Raw genomic sequence first — 17,712 nt, 5'->3', positions numbered from 1 at the left:
TTCTAGCTCTTCCTTGGGCTCCCTTTTGAGAATGCTCAGAAAGTATTCTTACACTGGAAAGATACATTAAAACATTTGTTTTGAAGGGAGCAGTGACAGAGTTGTATCATTCTTGAGTAATTAGTTTTGTTACTTTTCTTCATTTAAAATTTTCAATATGAAATACAGTGGACAAACTGGTCTATTACAAAATTTTGCTGTTTTCAGTTGTCTAGTTTTAACTGTTTTGTGCTGTGAGTCTTTAGGTTACCTCAAATTTTGTTTTATCTCAAAACCTTTTAAAAGCTAATATAAGGCTATCAAACTAGAAGATATTTTTTTCTTTTGCCCTTTTGTTTTTGTCTTGGGTGGGAGGCACAAGGAAAGTCTTAATATCAACATTGGCAGACTTTGTTGAAACGTTATTGTTTTATTTCTCTTATTTAGGAACAGCATCTGAAGATGGTAAGAATTAAACATTTTGTTAGTAACACAAATACCTCTACATTAATATTTTCATTAGTAGGAATTAAATATTAAAAACTAAAATAGGCTACTTTCTTTGCAGATCTATAATTTGCCAGCTGTGCTAGCCTCTACATTTTGTGTTTGGTTGTGTTATTCATGTAGATTTTTTTTTTTTTAATCCTTCATCGTGGAGTTTTGCTGTGTATCTTGCATTATCTCATGCTGGAAAAAATATAATTGCTTCACGTGTTTAATAATACCTAGTATAAAGTTACGTAGTTTCATTTTTTATGTAGTGACATTAATGCTTTTCTTTTATGTTTTTGTTTTTTAATTTTTGCCAGTTCATTTATACTTTGTGAGTGCACGCACCGTTGCTTTATCATTGGAGTTTAAATATCATCCCATTTAAATGCATTTATTTTGTCAGCTTTTAAATGTATCTTTGATTTTGAATCAGTGCCTGGGGAATTGCATATAGTTTGAATTTGGAAGTACAAAAACCTTGCTAGATATAATACTTTATTTTACTGAACCAATTTACCTTTTTAAAAATATTTATTACTTTTCAATTTGGAGAAAGGAAAAACTTCAGTGTTTTTATTTATTCTACTTAAAGGCTATCTTATTAATTAAGCCTCTGATATGAAACACAGTTTTTCCCCAGATTTTACGAGTGGTATTTTCTTGTAATACAACCAAGTAGATTTGACCTTTTGATGGTGTCATGTTTGCTCTGACATACTTTCATATTTTCATATTTTAAGTTTTAGAATACTTTATACAAATGGTTTCTGGCACTGTGTCACTATAATTTAGATGCTACTATCAAAATAATTTATCCTAACTTCTTTATTACAGTGGATAAATTTTGCATTTCAAAAATAATAATTTTCTTTCTATTTTACTTCTTGGTCAGGAGAACATCATGTCCTATTCTAAGCAGACTCTAAAAGGGTGAAAGTCCTGAATCATGAGCTTTTTGGGGGCCTTGAAGAAGTTGATAGAATGAGAGGATCTACCACCTGTACTTCTCATTTTGCTTCATTTTATTCCTTGTTCTTAGTTATTCTCTTCTCTTCCCTCACTCATTTCATAATCTTGAAGTTTTCCTTATCTCTAGATATGTTTTCTTAATTAATATTGCCGTATCAGGCTAGCCCGCAGATCGTGATTGCCCTCCAAGTTGTGCCTTTTAAATGAAACCTTCTCCATGATCACGTTGGTATGGGTTCCAGTGTGATAGTGATTGAGGCTGTTGCTCGAGAACACCAAAGTACCTACTAGTAATATATTTTTGTTTTGTCTAATGACAGTTTACTTAAGCACTTTGATAAATAAGCATTCTCTCCTTTGGTTCAAGAGCTCTAGAAACATTTCTGCGCCTTGGTTTCTGGAGGGGGATGAAACAGTAATAGAGAAGGAAGGAATACTGATTGGAGTTAGAGAAGGAAATGTGTAGAGAAAAGTGCCAACTCCTCTGTGATTGGTGTTTCCTCAAATAATTTTATAAATGGAATTTGGTTGTTTGGGGAAGAGAATAGCAAACGTGTCCATGTATATCTGTAGTACTCTGATGTTTAGCACAGCATATAAAAAGATATTTTAGTTAGTATTGTATCTTCCTGCAAATCCCTTCAGAAGTACGTTTTCAGTCAAAAAGACTGGGCTGTTGTTTCTAAGCTTAGGCTTGTATTTTAAACTATAGGCTGAATTTGAGAATAAATTAAATTTCATGGAAACTGAATAAGTGTATGCCTGTGGTAATTATCTTAATTATAACCCTACGGGACTAATAATATCAAACTGAGGATGGAGATCTTTTAGCTTGACTTTACTCTTACCCTTAAAGGAAAGTTAGTTTATGGGGCAACACATAAAAAACAGTATATATTTTTAAAATTTCAAGGGAACGCTAATCTTTAAAGTGAAGTTTACAGTGTTACAGAATTTAACGATTCTTGAGAAGCACACCCAATTAGAAAATTATAGTGAGATTTTTTTTCCCCTCATTACTAAATATTATAGAAAAATGTCTGTAATTATATAAATCATTTTATTCTTTAGGCCGGGTGAGAGCAAAGCTTTCAGCACCACTTGCTAGTATGGGAAATGCCAAGACAGATTCCAGAGGAAGAAGTCGAACAAAGATGGTGTCTCAGTCACAGCGTATGTATTGCCTATTAGTTCTCTCATGTTTCTACTATGTTAGGATAAGCGTGTTCTTTGTATGTTACTGTATTAGGAGATTGACCAGTGGAAAAAGACAAAACTAATTCCCAAAAAGACAAGCCACATACTGAGTTCTTGTTCTGTACTTTAGGTTCATCATCACCTGACAAAAATGAAGGTATTTTTTTTTTCAATGTTTTGGGTCAGTTGTGCATGTTTTCGAACTTTTGGAGTGGGTGTTGTCTTGTCTTTGGTGTGTTATTAGGGCTGCATCATTGATACCTGCCACTTAGAAAGAGAAACTTCATCTGTTACACAGACTTTTGCATGGAGATAACACAACTCTTTTAGCATTAAGGTTTTCACAGTCTACTCAGAAACTTGTAAATGTGGAAAATTGTGCTTTTTAGGGGCAAAATAATTGCTGTATGTTAACATCAAATCTGGTTGCATCTAGCTAATTATTCAAGGACAGGTATGTAGTATCTTTGTACTTTCCCTAAAATCCATTAGAGTACAGTCAGCATTTTTGGCAGGTATATACTGACTCATAAAGAGGAAACAAATTGAAATGACCAGTTTTGTTAATATTCCTTGTTAAATTTAAGATTTACATTTTTGCAATTTCATTGGAAGCTCAGTTTCTCATAAGCGCAATTATTAAAAAGCACAATTTTGAATTCTAGGTAAAATGAATGATTCATTCCTCTGTGTTCCAGAATAGTAATATATACACTTATGGCATAATTAATTTAAAAGAGATCTCTTTCCTTCTTTATCAAGAAATTTTCCTTAGTACATGCCTCTTAGAACAGGAATTTTTTCTAGGGAGGTAATTCTGGGGTTCTTCTTTATATCAATACTTGGCCATTTTGGAAAGAAAGAAATGTAGCTATCTTCTACTGTTCTTTAGATAATATTTCAAGATATAGATGCCCAGTTTGTCTGTTTTTTAACTTGATTCTTGAATCTTAGGGAAAGGAGCTGGGCTTAGAGGGTGCCAGGAGATGATTAGACTAGTCCAGCCTAGCAGCTTCTCCTCTTTCCAAAGTAAAAAAATCCAGGCAGGGTAAAGATTGGAGCACTCAACAAGAGTCCTAAAAAGAAGCAGAAATGCTCCAGTAAAATTGGTCTGCAAATTGAGGATTATTTACAAATAGGAAAAATAGAGTAATTGTTTAAAGTAACTTAATCTTTAGCAGTATAACACAGAAGTTTCGAGCCTTGCTATTCCAAATATGATGCCCAAACCAGCGTCAGCATCACCTGGGAAATGCACGCCTGAGAAGTTCACCACACGTGTAGTGAAGTCAGTCTTTAACAAGACCATTACATGATTTCTGTTACAGTCAGGTCTGAGAAGTATTGATTTAGATCATGGTATCTGGAGCTGTGCTTCCCAGAGTTGATCATGGCTATTCCAGGTTATTTAAAGTTGTTACACTTCTGTGTACTTCTAATATAACCAGTAGAATGAATAGGATAGTCTTACAGGATTGTTGTGAGGGTGAAATTAGTATATTTGCCTGAGCACAAAGTACATGCTCTATATTTTAGCTGATAAAAGTGATCTCCTTGTTTTTCTTAATGTAATGTCAACTGAATTTTATACTCCTGTTGTGCACTTTTCTATACCTTGTTAGACTTACGGCCTTCAGGAAACAAAAATAATGGTGAAGGAAATTTAAAGCATAAGGAAAAGTAAAGATAGCAACCAGAAACTGTATCTAGTATCTTAAGGATAAAACTCAATTTCATGTGAGATATTTTACTGAGTTTTCTTCTAAAGTAATACTAAGACTGAACTCATGGCAGAGATTCAAAATGCTTTGTGTATGCTTTTTTTATTATATTACTTAAGGACCTCCATTTTAAGTGTATTATAACTACTGATCATATCGAGAATATACAATAATTTTTTTATATTTGGTTTTTGACATTGAAACCCTATGCACAGTACTTCAAATCCTCTCCTAGAGTGTGAGAACATAATAATAGGCTTTAAGACCCAGTAAGATTTTAAGATCAGATAACTTTCCCACAGTAAAATCACTTAGGTTTTAAATCATACTGGTGAGGTTTTTATTTGCTTGCTTATATATTTATTTGAATGACTGTTTCCTTTCAAATTCTTTTGAAAAAAGATATTGCAGCTTTATATAATTTGATGCAAGTCTCTTTACACACATTTACACAGAACTATTACTGTGATCTCCATCTTCACTTTGTTGTGAAGTAATTCACTGGGGTTTGCATGGCCTTTACATACTTTTATATCACCATTTAGGGGAAAAAAAATCTTGAGTCAAAGCAAGTATGTTCTAATGGCTAACCAAAAATAAGTTGAAAGCAGACCCAATGGAGAGACTTCCAGACTTAATTATTTACTTAAAGATTGTGTCTTTTCTTGTTGGTAGTGACTGAGATGTACAAATGATTGTACAGCCTGTCAGAAATGTTGTCTCCCCACCCACCCTGCTACTGTTCAGTTTTTTCCCCTCAGTGTCTTAAGAAAGATAAAATCTGTAGCTTTTTCATGTAATTTTTCTTCAGCTAGAAGATGCTGTAATTCTTCCTCACCTGTAGTTTTTAAATGTTTAAATTTTTATTATTTAAACATTTAATTATTTAGATTGTAGGCCTATCAGAAGAAAAGCTGAAAAACCTTCACTTTACACCTTCATTTCATCTGCTTTGTACATTGGTGTCTGATCTCAGTTACCAGCTATGAAAGCTACTCAGTGTTCTGCTTTTGTTAAAGTTTGCTTTTTTTGCTTTAGGATTTTTAATTTTCAAAACTGACTAAAGCTTTCTTATTTCCATCTGCCATGCATTTTAAATCTGCTCCTTCCCTCTTCATGGATTATAACCCTTACCCTAATTCTGCCTTTACACTTGTTCAGGATCACAATCTGCTAATACCATTGGTGGTAAGAATCTATAGACTTTATATGTGCATCAGTTGTTTGATCATCTATATTCATTATCAAGAATGGGTTCTATTCAGCAGAAATTCTTAACATTTAATATTCTATCATTTTGTAGCCATTATTGGGATAAAATTTCCCAATTTTGATTTTCCTGTGACCTGTCCTTATTTGTTACCAAAACCCTGGTTTTTTAAAATTATCCATGTTGATCCCACAAAGTGTAAACATCCCAAAGCAGGGGAGCTTTAGTAGTGCCTTGAAAATAGCTCGTAAAAAGTACAAAACAGTGATTTGAAAACTTGAGGCAACACAAGAGAAATTAGTTATCCAATTTCAAATTTTGCAAATTATTTTCTAGTAGCATGATATTGCTAGGTGCATCATACACTTTTTTTTATCAACTGTGGTTTTCCTCAAAGAAATAATTAACCTGCTAGTTCTTTTGCTGGGGAAAGAGCCATGATATTTTCTTCTTCTAAGTATGAATGACTGCAAAATGGGTTGTAGGCACTGGATTATCATGCTGTTCGTGGCAGGTAGTGGAGAAGAGCATGAAATGATTAATACTGCCAGTTACATTTCCTAGCACAGGGCATGAATGAATTCAAATATATAGAGAGGGAGCTTACATAGTTTTGATAAATTCAGCCAATCTAGAATAGATGGAGTGGTTACTCTTGCTTCTATACTGCATGTTTCTTCTCTGCTGAATAGATCCACATCTCAAGGAATTCTCCAGTTTCCTACCAACACCTTCACCTCCTAAACTTACATTGGTTTTAACAGAATAACATGTTGTATGTGGTCAGTTCATTATACTTTTTATATTGTCACATTCCCATAAAATATTCCATCAGCTTACCTTGCATTGTGAGTTTGTGGCATGTTGGGTGTTCGGGTGTTTTTGGTGTGTATGTTTAGTTTAGATGCTGCATGGAGAAAATAGGTACCTTGTGAGTATCCCTAAGGTTATGACTGAAAGAAACCTCATCTAAACATTCTTCTCCTGAAATGTCATGGAACAGTTCAGATGAACCATCATTTTAAAGTACACTTGTATAATTTCCCTGCAGTAATTTAGAATTCTTTCTACACAAATAATAAATTGTCAATTTCATCATAAACATTGCTTTGTTTTACAGTATTGTTATAAACAGCAGAAGATGAGTTTCATATTGTATACTGGTAAAGTTTAGGAATTAAGCATGGGTTTAAATTGTATTCAGGAACACCGTGCCAAGAAAACAGTAACAAGGGTCACAGATCAGCAGCCTATGGATCATATCCAGTCTGCCTCTATTCATGTACTATTTGGTCTGTACAATATGATAAAAATCAGAAAATGTCAGAGCTTTCATTAAAAACAAATCCAAAAATGTGGCCAGTGTTACCTCAATACGGGGCTGGTTTGAACTAAAAAGTCACCACTCCCTCCCTTGAACTCAGCACTCCTTCTGCAGTGACATTCCCTGCTTCTCCCCATTGACTTTGAGTCTTTAATCTTTGCTCTGTGGAAGTGAGGCGTGACTGGGTAAGATGATACAAGGTGAGCAGTGACTGTGGAGAAGTGTCCAACAAAGAGAAAGCGTTGCTTTCATGGAGTTTTATTTAAGTTCAGGTTTAACTTTTATAATGCTACTATCCAGAATCTAGAGTTAAATTATACCTTGGACTTACCTAGTTTATTTTCCTTGTCAATGCAAACACAAAATGCTCTGGTTGACAAGGAGCTTACCCCTTTAAAAACTATACAATTCTAGTTTAAACGCGTGTTTCTTTTTTTAAAAGTCTTGCCCCCATCTCTGAGATTTTGTCCAGCTCCCTCTCTCTACCTGACCACATCTTCTCTCTTCCAAGACTGGAAATTACTAGTTTTGAAAGAATCTATTTTCTTTGATATTTATTTGCCCATTAATCTTTGTTCTACCAAAACATCTACATGCCAGACTTTGGCCAACCAAGACCCCTTTTTTATTTGAAGGCAGATAGCAAAACTGTTTCCTTTTTAGCTGGCCCAACTTTGTAAACATTTAAAATTTAATCTTGGGACTTTCCTGGCTTTCTAATGGCTAAGACTCCACACTTCCACTGTGGGGGGCCTGGGTTTGATCCCTGGTTGGAGAATGAAGATCCTATATGCCACTCAGTGTTGCCAAAATAAATAAATGAACAAATAAATAAAATTTAATCTTGTAAAAATTTTAAAATGTATGTAAGTAGCAAGATAGACAACTTTGTTGTGCCCATTTCAAGACATCTCAACAGGCAAACTGTTTTAACAGTTTGAAAAACAAATTTTCATTATTATATTCTTAACAAGAATGTTATCAATAATAGAATTATTGTTTCCTTATAAATGTATAGCTTTAATAGATAGCTTTTTAACATATAGTTAAATGAAACTACATTTACATGAAATGTATTGTTAGATAAGTTATTTCTTTGGAAACCTTTTCTACTATTTATGTTCCAAAAATCATAATAGTGTTTTCCTTATTAAACATAACATTTTATATTCCCCAAAACTGAAAATATATTTACTTGATTTACCATTCAACCCTAGTATGTGTGTATACATATATATATATGTGTGTGTGTATATATATATATAGTATATCTTTTTATTCCAGGTTTTCAGTATATATATAAAGCTTCCTCAATCTATTTCCTTGAAACTTAGAACTTGCCATTGAATCACAGGTTTCTCAGATGTACTTCTTGAATTTTTATCCTTTTGACAAAGATCTCTTGGAGTTCACAGGTTGACATTTATATCTGTGTTTGGTGTTCAGCTGGCAGCCGGTCTGGGTCTCCAGGCAGAGTTCTGACCACAACAGCCCTCTCCACTGTGAGCTCTGGTGTTCAGAGAGTCCTGGTTAATTCAGCCTCCACACAGAAGAGAAGCAAGATACCCCGAAGCCAGGGCTGTAGCAGAGAGGCCAGTCCATCTCGGCTCTCAGTGGGTAAGATCCTTGTGTCAAACTTGGGAGCTTGTGTTTCTTTTGTACTTTAGGACTTGGTAGCATTGAAGACCTCATTTAGGTACTTCTAAGTTTGAGGAAAACAACTTCAAATTCAAGAAGAATTGAAATATAGGTTTAAAAATGAAATTAGATATCTTATCTTGGAAGTGTTATTTCTATTTTAAATCTGTTTTTTTCTTTGCAGCTGTTTAATTTTAGTAAAATACACTTTGCTCTTCTAATCACATATAAACTAGAAGAGTGTAATCAAGAATTTTTAATGGTATTCCTGGTAATGCTTCATCAAGAATCATTTCTTCTCATCCTTAGCAGAACTTGTTATTTATTAGCTTTATAAGAAAGAAAAGAATAAAACCAAAATATCAAAAATACAAACCCTTCTCCTGTTTACTCCACTTCTGTGCTGCCATTGCTTCATGCCAGCCCGAAGCAGTCGGATTCCTCGGCCAAGCGTGAGTCAAGGGTGCAGCCGGGAAGCCAGCCGGGAGAGCAGCAGGGATACGAGTCCTGTGCGCTCTTTCCAGCCCCTTGGTGAGTTGTCTGGGCTTCCCTGTTGTGTTCGCACCATCTGATAACCTCAGAAGACCCTGGATTTAGCTTTATTAACTGTATCTCTGCCTCTCTTTTCTGTCTTTTTAAGGACAGTCAGAGGGAAGTTACATGTTTGGGAAGTTCCTTTAACATTTACTTGTCTTAAATAAGCAAATTAGACATTAGATAAACAAATTGCCTTCATAGTCAAGTAAATATCACACAGATTTAGATTACATAACATTGAATTCAAGATTTTTTCTTACTAAATATCCCTATAAAATATAAAGATAATATTTAATTACTCTTAAGTGAAATGTGGACTATTTAGTTTGATAAGAATAAAGATGTTTATGCTTTTCAGTAGAAATATTCACTCTTCACCTTAGATATTTAAGATTGCTGGAAAGAAGGCTGTAAAATAATATATGAACTACTTATGAAAATGGAAGGGATTAATATTTCTATATATTTTAGAGTTTAATAGCATTTCCCATGCATTAGCTTTTATCATGTCATTGCTGTGCAGCCTGTCTGTTCCTTATTATAGAGATTGTACCGTAACCTTGACTGTAATACTACATTTACCTCAATTATAAAATGTTAAATGATCTTTTAAAACTTTTAGTATTTTAGAGTAGTTGGAGAGGCAGAATTTTTTTATGTTGAAAATCTTTAAAATTTCTGTGTGGTCCTCAGGATTTTAACTAGTACTTTATTTTTATGCACTTACCTAAAGTCATTTCATGTTTTTTTCTTTTAATTCCATAGAGTGTAGGTTATTGTAACACTTAAGAGAGCTGCACTTCAGATTTTGTGACACTTAAATAGAACATGGTTCCACTCGTTGCTGTGGGAAGCATTACTTCCTTCAGTAGGCCCTTTGGTATAGGATTTCTGAGAAATTAAGTTTCTTTTGGGCCATTTGGTTCAACTATATCACTACTAAACTATCCTCTACCGACTCTTTGACTTAGGAGCACAGACAGGGGAATCCTCAACCCTTGTTTGTGTTCCAGTTCCAGGTGCCAAAGAGTTTCCTTCTGTACTTTGCCAGAGACAGGTTTAGTTCATGTATGATAATACAGTAGGTTGTAGAGTGTCTGTGTATGTGTGTGTATACATGCAGACACACATACATGTATATATATATTGGTTAATCCTCATGCATGTCTGTTTAAAAATGAAATAAATCCTATATTTGCGTAACATAAACACATCACCTTAAGAGTTGAAGTGGGCTTGTGGTCATTTAAGAGTGTCTGTTCTAGGGTCGGATGGTCTGGTTGACATCCCAGCTCTGTAGCTGTTGTGTACCAGGGCTTCCTTATCTGTAAAATGAGGATAACAACAGCACGTAGTTCTTGGCATTAATCTGAAGGCACTTTTAAGCAGAGATTCCCTGGAAACGACCCTCCAAGCAGCGCTTGACACAGTGAGCGTGTGGCCATCAGGACTGCCGTCTCTGCCACCACCGCTCTTCCACCTCTTGCCCCTGAACAGTGCTCGCTCACCTGCAGTTAGTGGCGTTATATATTAGTGGCAAGGATCTTCGATTTTTTTAATGGTATAATACCTTGTATAATGTAGAATTAGTAGAAAGCATAAGGTAGCAAGAAAAAACAAAATATGTTTCTAGACCGTTTTAAAACTGTACACCAGAGATTAGAGGAAATTTATAACCAACTTCTAATTATAAACAGGTTAATATGCCTATTTTTAAAGAGAAAGTGAAAGTGTTAGTCACTCAGTTGTGTCCCCCATGGACTGTAGTCCACCAGGCTCCTCTGTCCATGGGATTCTTCAGGCAAAAATACTGGAGTGGGTTGCCATTCCTTCTCCAGGGGATCTCCCCAACCCAGGGATTGATCCCAGGTCTCCCGCATTGCAGGCAGATACTTTACAGGCTGAGCCAGGAGGGAAGATATTGTTTAGTCATTAATCTTCTAGATTTATTTCAGTCTCCATTTGGCAGTTGAGATCATTAAAATTTTGTTATTAAAGGAGGCAGTTTTCTCAGTTGTGATGAAACATCCTATTTGGTTTAGAGGTGGTTAAACCTTTTTATCATACAGTTTTAGAGAAATTAAATTTTATAGCCTTTTGCTTACATATAGATGTTGCATAGCAAAGATAGGGGATTAGCTCTATTTGTTAAACGGGGATAAAAATACCATTCCCAGAGATCAGGATCTTCTGGTACATTTGCCTGCATTTTGCTGTCTTCCTTTATTTGGTGAAGGCTTCTGTCGCCTCTGACTTGAATATGGCCATTCAACACAAGAATCCCATAGTTTGCCACTTATTCAGTTGTAGCACAAAGCCAGCGTCAGGGTCCTGATACACCAGAAATAAACCAGAGCAAGGCAAAGATGAACTCTGGAACTTGCACTCTTAGTTTCCCTCTGTTTCTGGAACTAAGAGTGAAAAAAAAGGCTACATTATTACAAGCATATGAGTGTTATCTTCAGCCACAGATAACTGTTGATTTTAAAAGGTTTTTTATCTATTAAACCATTTCCATATTGGTTCAACTCTTCCTTATCATTTTATTAATTATTCTATTGGGTAAAATTAAAACCAACTATATATTAGTATGTTTTACTAATGATGCCGATCACCTTTCAGGGTCTAATTAAACATTTTTTGCAACATTCTGTCTTTAATCCTGTCTTTACATCGTTTTGATCATTTTCTTATTCATTCTGTGACAAAAGAGTAATTCATATAGTAAAAGTACTTCAACTGTTCTAATATGTCTGCGGCAGAGTAACTTTTAAAATAAGGGTAATATGTTTCATTAAATAATAAAATGAAATTTTCCTCCCTTATTTGTGCATTTAAGAATAAGACTGACTTTATAACATGATGAAAATAAGGATTTTAAGATCTAAAATTTTAAAATATACTAAATTTAGATTTAGAGAGATGTCATAAATATAGGGAAAAGTCACATATTTCTAGATTTTTTAAATCAAATTAGTAATATTCCCCTTTTGGTGTTCAAATGTGCTTTGATATTTAAATCTACTGAATTCCGAACTTAGGTTGTGTAAACCATTATAAAAAATGTTTATGCTAATATAAATGAGGTATGTTATCTTTGAACAATGTGAGGATGGTATGTGTACTGTTCAAGAGCAAAGACCCTGAAAGACTACAATTACTGAGTGTGGCCTTGATCAAATTAATGAACCTTTCTCTGTGCTTTAGTTTAGCCATTTGTCAAATTGAATAGTAACAACTACCTCCCTGCTTCAGGATTAGAGAGATAAGATTATTATTGGTTACTATTTACCATAGTGGTTTTTTTTTTAAATTGCAGTGTTCGTTTTTCTGTTTCATGCTTGTACTTTTGACATTTCCTTCCATTTGAATACTTGCCTCTTTGTCTCCTGTGGGCTGATGTCTGTCCCCTTAGGTGTAAGGTCTGTTGTGTGTCAAGGATGATATTTGCCCTTATCTAAGGCACTGTTCTGATCCTTAAGTACTGAGTGGTGTAATACCATTGCTGACTGACTGTCCTTGCCTGACTGTAGTGCTGCCACTATTCCTCGTTTCTGTGGTAATAGATGAGGTTTGTATGGTCCTGTTATTCCAGCCTCCAGACACCATTCCAGATCCACTGGTGCCCTCTACGCCCCCGATGTGTATGGGGTCTCAGGTGAAGGATGAGTACATTTTCACTATCATCTGTGCATTCATCTCAGTTTTTTGTCCTTTTCAGTTCCCATTGAGTAATCATGTTTTAAAAGTGATTTGTTTTTATTTTAATTTGTTGAAGAATAAGTCATTTGTGTGTTTTTTTGTTGTTGTTGTTGTTAATTTTCCCCCAAGTAACTTTTTTCCTTTCAGCAATCTTACTTGAGCATTTTTCTCACTGGAGATGGACATTTTTCTTTTGTATAACCTAAGTTATGTCATTTTAAAATAGAATAGAATTGTTTTATGTTCTCTGTTATGTACTTCATCTTTTGTATATATGTTAAAAAAAAAAAAAACCAAAATGGTGGATGAAGTGTTTTAATTGTAAATGATGATACATTGTAAAAAGTAGTTGAGGAGAAGAACCCAACTATGATTTGTCTTTACATACTTCAGAGTGTCAGGCAATAGTAGGTGCTTAACAAATATCAAATGATATGTCTTTTAGTTATGAAATGAATCAGCCTATCTTGAAGGAGAAGAGAGAATCATTGGAGGAGTTTTTCCTTGTAAATTCTTGGCATGGCTTCATTGAGCTCACTAATCATTACTGGTTTGAGGATTGATCTTTGTTCGGGGCCACCCTGTGGCTCCACCCACGTGGATGAAATTTGCCTGACTGATAGAACTGGATTAATTACAGGGCTACCGACTTCCAAGCCCTTAGTTGACTAGCCATACTTTCTTCTATCTTCTGGTGATAAATGTATCATAGCAACTATTCCTTAAATTCACTTGCCACACATTGTCAGTGATTTTAATTGCTTTTACCATTTTATTTGACCAAAACTAAATGTACGCAGAGAATACAATATTGCTTTTAAAATGCTTTGCCCCATTGGTTTTTTTTTTTTCCCCCTCCTCAAGGATCTCAAACTTTCCAGCCTGACCATGTTACATTTACGGCTCTCTCAAAGCTGTTTTCCTTCTTCTGATGAATTAGGTCCGGGGTATGGGATCAGCCAATCAAGCCGACTGTCATCCTCGGTCAGTGCCATGCGAGTCCTGAACACAGGTTCCGACGTGGAGGAGGCAGTGGCAGACGCCTTGGTACTCTTGTCCATTTCCTTATCACTATAGATGTTCCAGTTAATGAAACTAATATATGAGTGAGCCAGTCCACAAGTTTGGGAAAGGAGATGGAAGATTCTTGTGGATTAAATCTAGGAAGATCAAATGTGGCAGTATAAAAAGCAAAACAGTATAATTTATTGTTGATCTTTATTAATTGGTCAGATTCTTAAGCCAAGGCCCACGATGGAATGTCAGAAATATAAATACTGATATTGTTAATACAGTGTTTTTAGGCACTGTAGTACACTGAAAATAAAGGCAGATAGATGAGTATATAAATATGTACACTGCAAGTATATAATTTCAAAGCTAGCTCAACCTTGAATATTTAGGGGTTGTTTTAGTTTGGAGTAAAGTTTGTATAGTCTTTTACTTATTTGTATTTTCTGAGCTGAGAGAAAGTACAATTTCAAAACAAATTATATTTAAGATATCTTTCTAGTTCTTTAAACCTGAAACATTAAACAGTGAGGCTTCAAAGTATCATCTACAGATCCGTGATGGTTTTGTCAGAAGAGTGCTGTACAGATATCACTGTAGTTTTTCCTCCTGTGAAATTATGAAGGAAGTACTTGAGACAGTGATTATGATTGGCTTTTGCCTTTTTCCCTCATCAATTCAGTATGACAGTTTCTTTTAAATTATGACATTAATCCTATTTTTGAGAAGCATCTACTCATTTTCTTACACAGAACTTAACAAAAGTGTCATGTTTGTTTTAAAAGAAGAAAGTACATTGCGCCTTTTAAACCTGCATGCCACCTCTTAACCATTGCCGATACGCTATTTGCCACATATATTTGAAAAGCAAGTTTTTAAAAATATTCATTGGTCATAGCTATAGCATATTAAATGTAATCACATGTGAGGTTCTGCTCTGTGCTGAATTTTTTTCTTTACCTCAGCCACCTGATTTTTTTCATAAAAATACTTACTAAATACGAACTTTGTTCTCTTGAGCTTGGGATATATTAATCACATCTTGTTCTGATGGTATTAAATTAGTCATATGTTTTAAATTTATTCTTCCTGATCAGTGTATTTCTCAAATCACATTTTCTAGTTTCCTCTATGTGAAGGATTTACTAGTTAAATTCTATTCATACAAATTTTATGAATTGATTGGATTACTCTTGAATAATCTTTATCCTATTATTTATAATAAGATGCATTTGGTTTATATGAGGAATATTTAGCCATCAGTGCTAAAAACCAAATCCCAATAATTTGGTTGTGTCTACTTCTGTTATTTGCATAGCATAGATATTCCAATTATAACTATCAATTTTTAGGAAAAGACTATTTAACTATTAAGCCTGGTTGGACCTAGGGAAAATCATAGAAATAAAATTAACTTTAGGAATGACAAAAAGATACAAATAGGAAGAAGACTTGAGTTTTTTGGGGAAATTGGTTATGTGAATATTTCTGTAACTTACATATTTTTCTTTTGGATAATTGGACTAAAGGATATTGACAAGATTAAAGATATAACCTGCTAATAAGCAGTTCTTATGTATCTAAATATTTAAAAGCTTAATGGTTCTGATTATGGGCATTGTTTATGCCTACTTCACTGTGCTGTTTAGCAAAATGTTCTTCATTATTTTCAATTTTTCTCTTTAAAAATCTACTGCTCTCAGCTCTTAGGAGACATACGGACTAAGGTATAGACATTGCTATTTTCTGACATCTTATGGTACCATAACGTTTTTTTCTTTCCTTCATCAGTTTAACAGATGATAGTCTTCTATAAAAAAATTCAAGTGGAAGTAATAAAATCCTTAGACATACATCACTTTTCTGTACATATGATTATATGATTATCAGTAGGGAGATAGTGCTTAAATAGTGTCCTGTGGGGGTTCTCATCCTTTTAGCCTGACTACTTTGCACAAATGCGACGATGTCATTGACACTATGTCTATAACAAAACTTGGAGCCTAAAACAAAAAGTATCATGTTTTTGCCATTCTAAATTAAGTTGGTGCCTCCAAATCAAATCAATTTAGTGATGGAAAGTCAATGAAAAACTATTTTTAATTAAGTTCAGGTTATATTTCTTTTAGATTTTAAACTTGAATAATTTAAGTCACCTGGCACTATGTAAAATTATTGTTCTTCAGTGTTTCATAGAAACATCTTCATCTCTCACCAGCCTGAATTCACGTATCAGATTACATAAAGATTTAATTCTGATTCTCTCAGGGAAATCTCAAATAATCTATTCTGTCTCATTTCACTTTTAATATTCAAGGTAAAATTAGCAGTTTTATAACTTCAGATATGAAGAAATCAAAGTAATACTTTCTTATATATATTGAAATAGATAGTTTAGACACATTAGGGAAAGCATGGAGAACCCTTCAGGAGCTTGCTTCTTAAAAGTAAGAGTAAGCTAAACGGGCTGTCATCATTCTTTGTGATTTTCTTCTCAAAGAAACATCAGGGATGGGTACAAGTGAAGGAAGAGCGGCAGAGAAATGATAATGGAAATGAAAGAAGAATAGAGGAAAAGGGAGGTAGAGAGACAGAAAAAATAGAACTTTACACAGGAAACAGGTTTTTCTCATCCATTCTCATCCTTTAAAAAGGTTATAATTTCTTTGTAACAACTCAGAGTTTTATTACAGAGCCTGTTCATTTACACTCCGGTAGTAGTTCTTGGTTTTCCACAAAAAAAAAAAAGAAAAGGAAAAACCTCATGTTTTTAGCACTCCCCACTTTACGTATCTGACTTCCATATAGTAGGTTTATTCTGCTTCTACCACTCCCCATAGTTAAAGAATATTTCATCTCCTACTAACTCCTGAAACATGTTTTCTGAAAAAAACTAAAATTCGACATTTTATTATTACAATGATTAGCAGCATGCTTTACACTGATTTTTAAACAAAGGCCAGTCCTTTTCTGGTCAGTAGAAATAGTGAAATACCGGCATGTTATTTTAGCTACCACTAATGAGAGTCTTTACGTATAACAGAAAAAACCTGCTCGAAGAAGATACGAATCTTACGGGATGCACTCAGATGATGATGCGAACAGCGATGCATCCAGTGCTTGTTCGGAACGCTCCTACAGCTCTCGGAACGGTAGTATTCCCACATACATGAGGCAGACAGAAGACGTGGCGGAAGTCCTCAACAGATGTGCCAGCTCCAACTGGTCAGAAAGGAAGGAAGGCCTCCTGGGTCTGCAGAACTTACTAAAAAACCAGAGAACGCTAAGGTGAGTTATATTGTCTTCAAATAATTATCCTGTCTGTTGAGCGCTTTTTTGAGGGGGCACCGTGCTGGGTCGGAGAAGGCAATGGCACCCCACTCCAGTACTCTTGCCTGGAGAATCCCAGGGATGGAGGAGCCTGGTAGGCTGCAGTCCATGGGGTCGCTAAGAGTCGGACACGACTGAGCGACTTCACTTTCACTTTTCACTTTCATGCACTGGAGAAGGCAATGGCACCCCACTGCAGTACTCTTGCCTGGAAAATCCCATGGATGGAGGAGCCTGGTAGGCTGCAGTCCATGGGGTCGCTAAGAGTCGGACACGACTGAGCGACTTCACTTTCACTTTTCACTTTCATGCACTCCAGAAGGAAATGGCAACCCACTCCAGTGTTCTTGCCTGGAGAATCCCAGGGACGGGGGAGCCTGGTAGGCTGCCGTCTATGGGGTTGCACAGAGTCGGACACGACTGAAGAGACTTAGCATAGCATAGCATAGCATAGCATAGCATACCTGCTGGGTCTTCACTGCTGCACAGGCTTTTCTCTAGTGACGGGAGCATGGCTGCTCCCTGGTTGCAGTGCGCAGGCTTCTCACAGCACTGGCGTCTCTTGTTGCAGAGCATGGGCTCTAGGGCACTCAGGCTTC

The 17,712-nt window shown here is 35.2% G+C and overlaps 1 protein-coding gene across 41 annotated transcripts in view; it reads left to right on the top strand.

The window, feature by feature from the left end:
• The window catches only part of CLASP2 (cytoplasmic linker associated protein 2), a 179,355-nt gene that overhangs the window by 114,714 nt on the left and 46,929 nt on the right, over positions 1–17,712 (top strand). For 8 of the 41 annotated variants that reach the window (XM_044934175.2, XM_044934163.2, XM_044934162.2 and 5 more), the window contains 9 exons: positions 427–444; positions 2,515–2,616; positions 2,771–2,797; positions 8,342–8,512; positions 8,957–9,064; positions 12,666–12,728; positions 13,713–13,819; positions 15,487–15,510; positions 16,827–17,071. In XM_044934175.2, coding sequence (XP_044790110.2) covers positions 427–444; positions 2,515–2,616; positions 2,771–2,797; positions 8,342–8,512; positions 8,957–9,064; positions 12,666–12,728; positions 13,713–13,819; positions 15,487–15,510; positions 16,827–17,071 — 865 coding nt within the window. The remainder of the gene's footprint in view (positions 1–426; positions 445–2,514; positions 2,617–2,770; positions 2,798–8,341; positions 8,513–8,956; positions 9,065–12,665; positions 12,729–13,712; positions 13,820–15,486; positions 15,511–16,826; positions 17,072–17,712) is intronic. The other 33 variants (XM_044934166.2, XM_044934177.2, XM_044934196.2 and 30 more) reach the window with 16 other exon arrangements.

Source organism: Bubalus bubalis, chromosome 21 (assembly GCF_019923935.1).
Source record: "Bubalus bubalis isolate 160015118507 breed Murrah chromosome 21, NDDB_SH_1, whole genome shotgun sequence".
NCBI lineage: Eukaryota > Metazoa > Chordata > Mammalia > Artiodactyla > Bovidae > Bubalus > Bubalus bubalis.
Note: the sequence above shows the minus strand (reverse complement) of the source record. Positions and strands in the feature narration are given on the sequence as shown.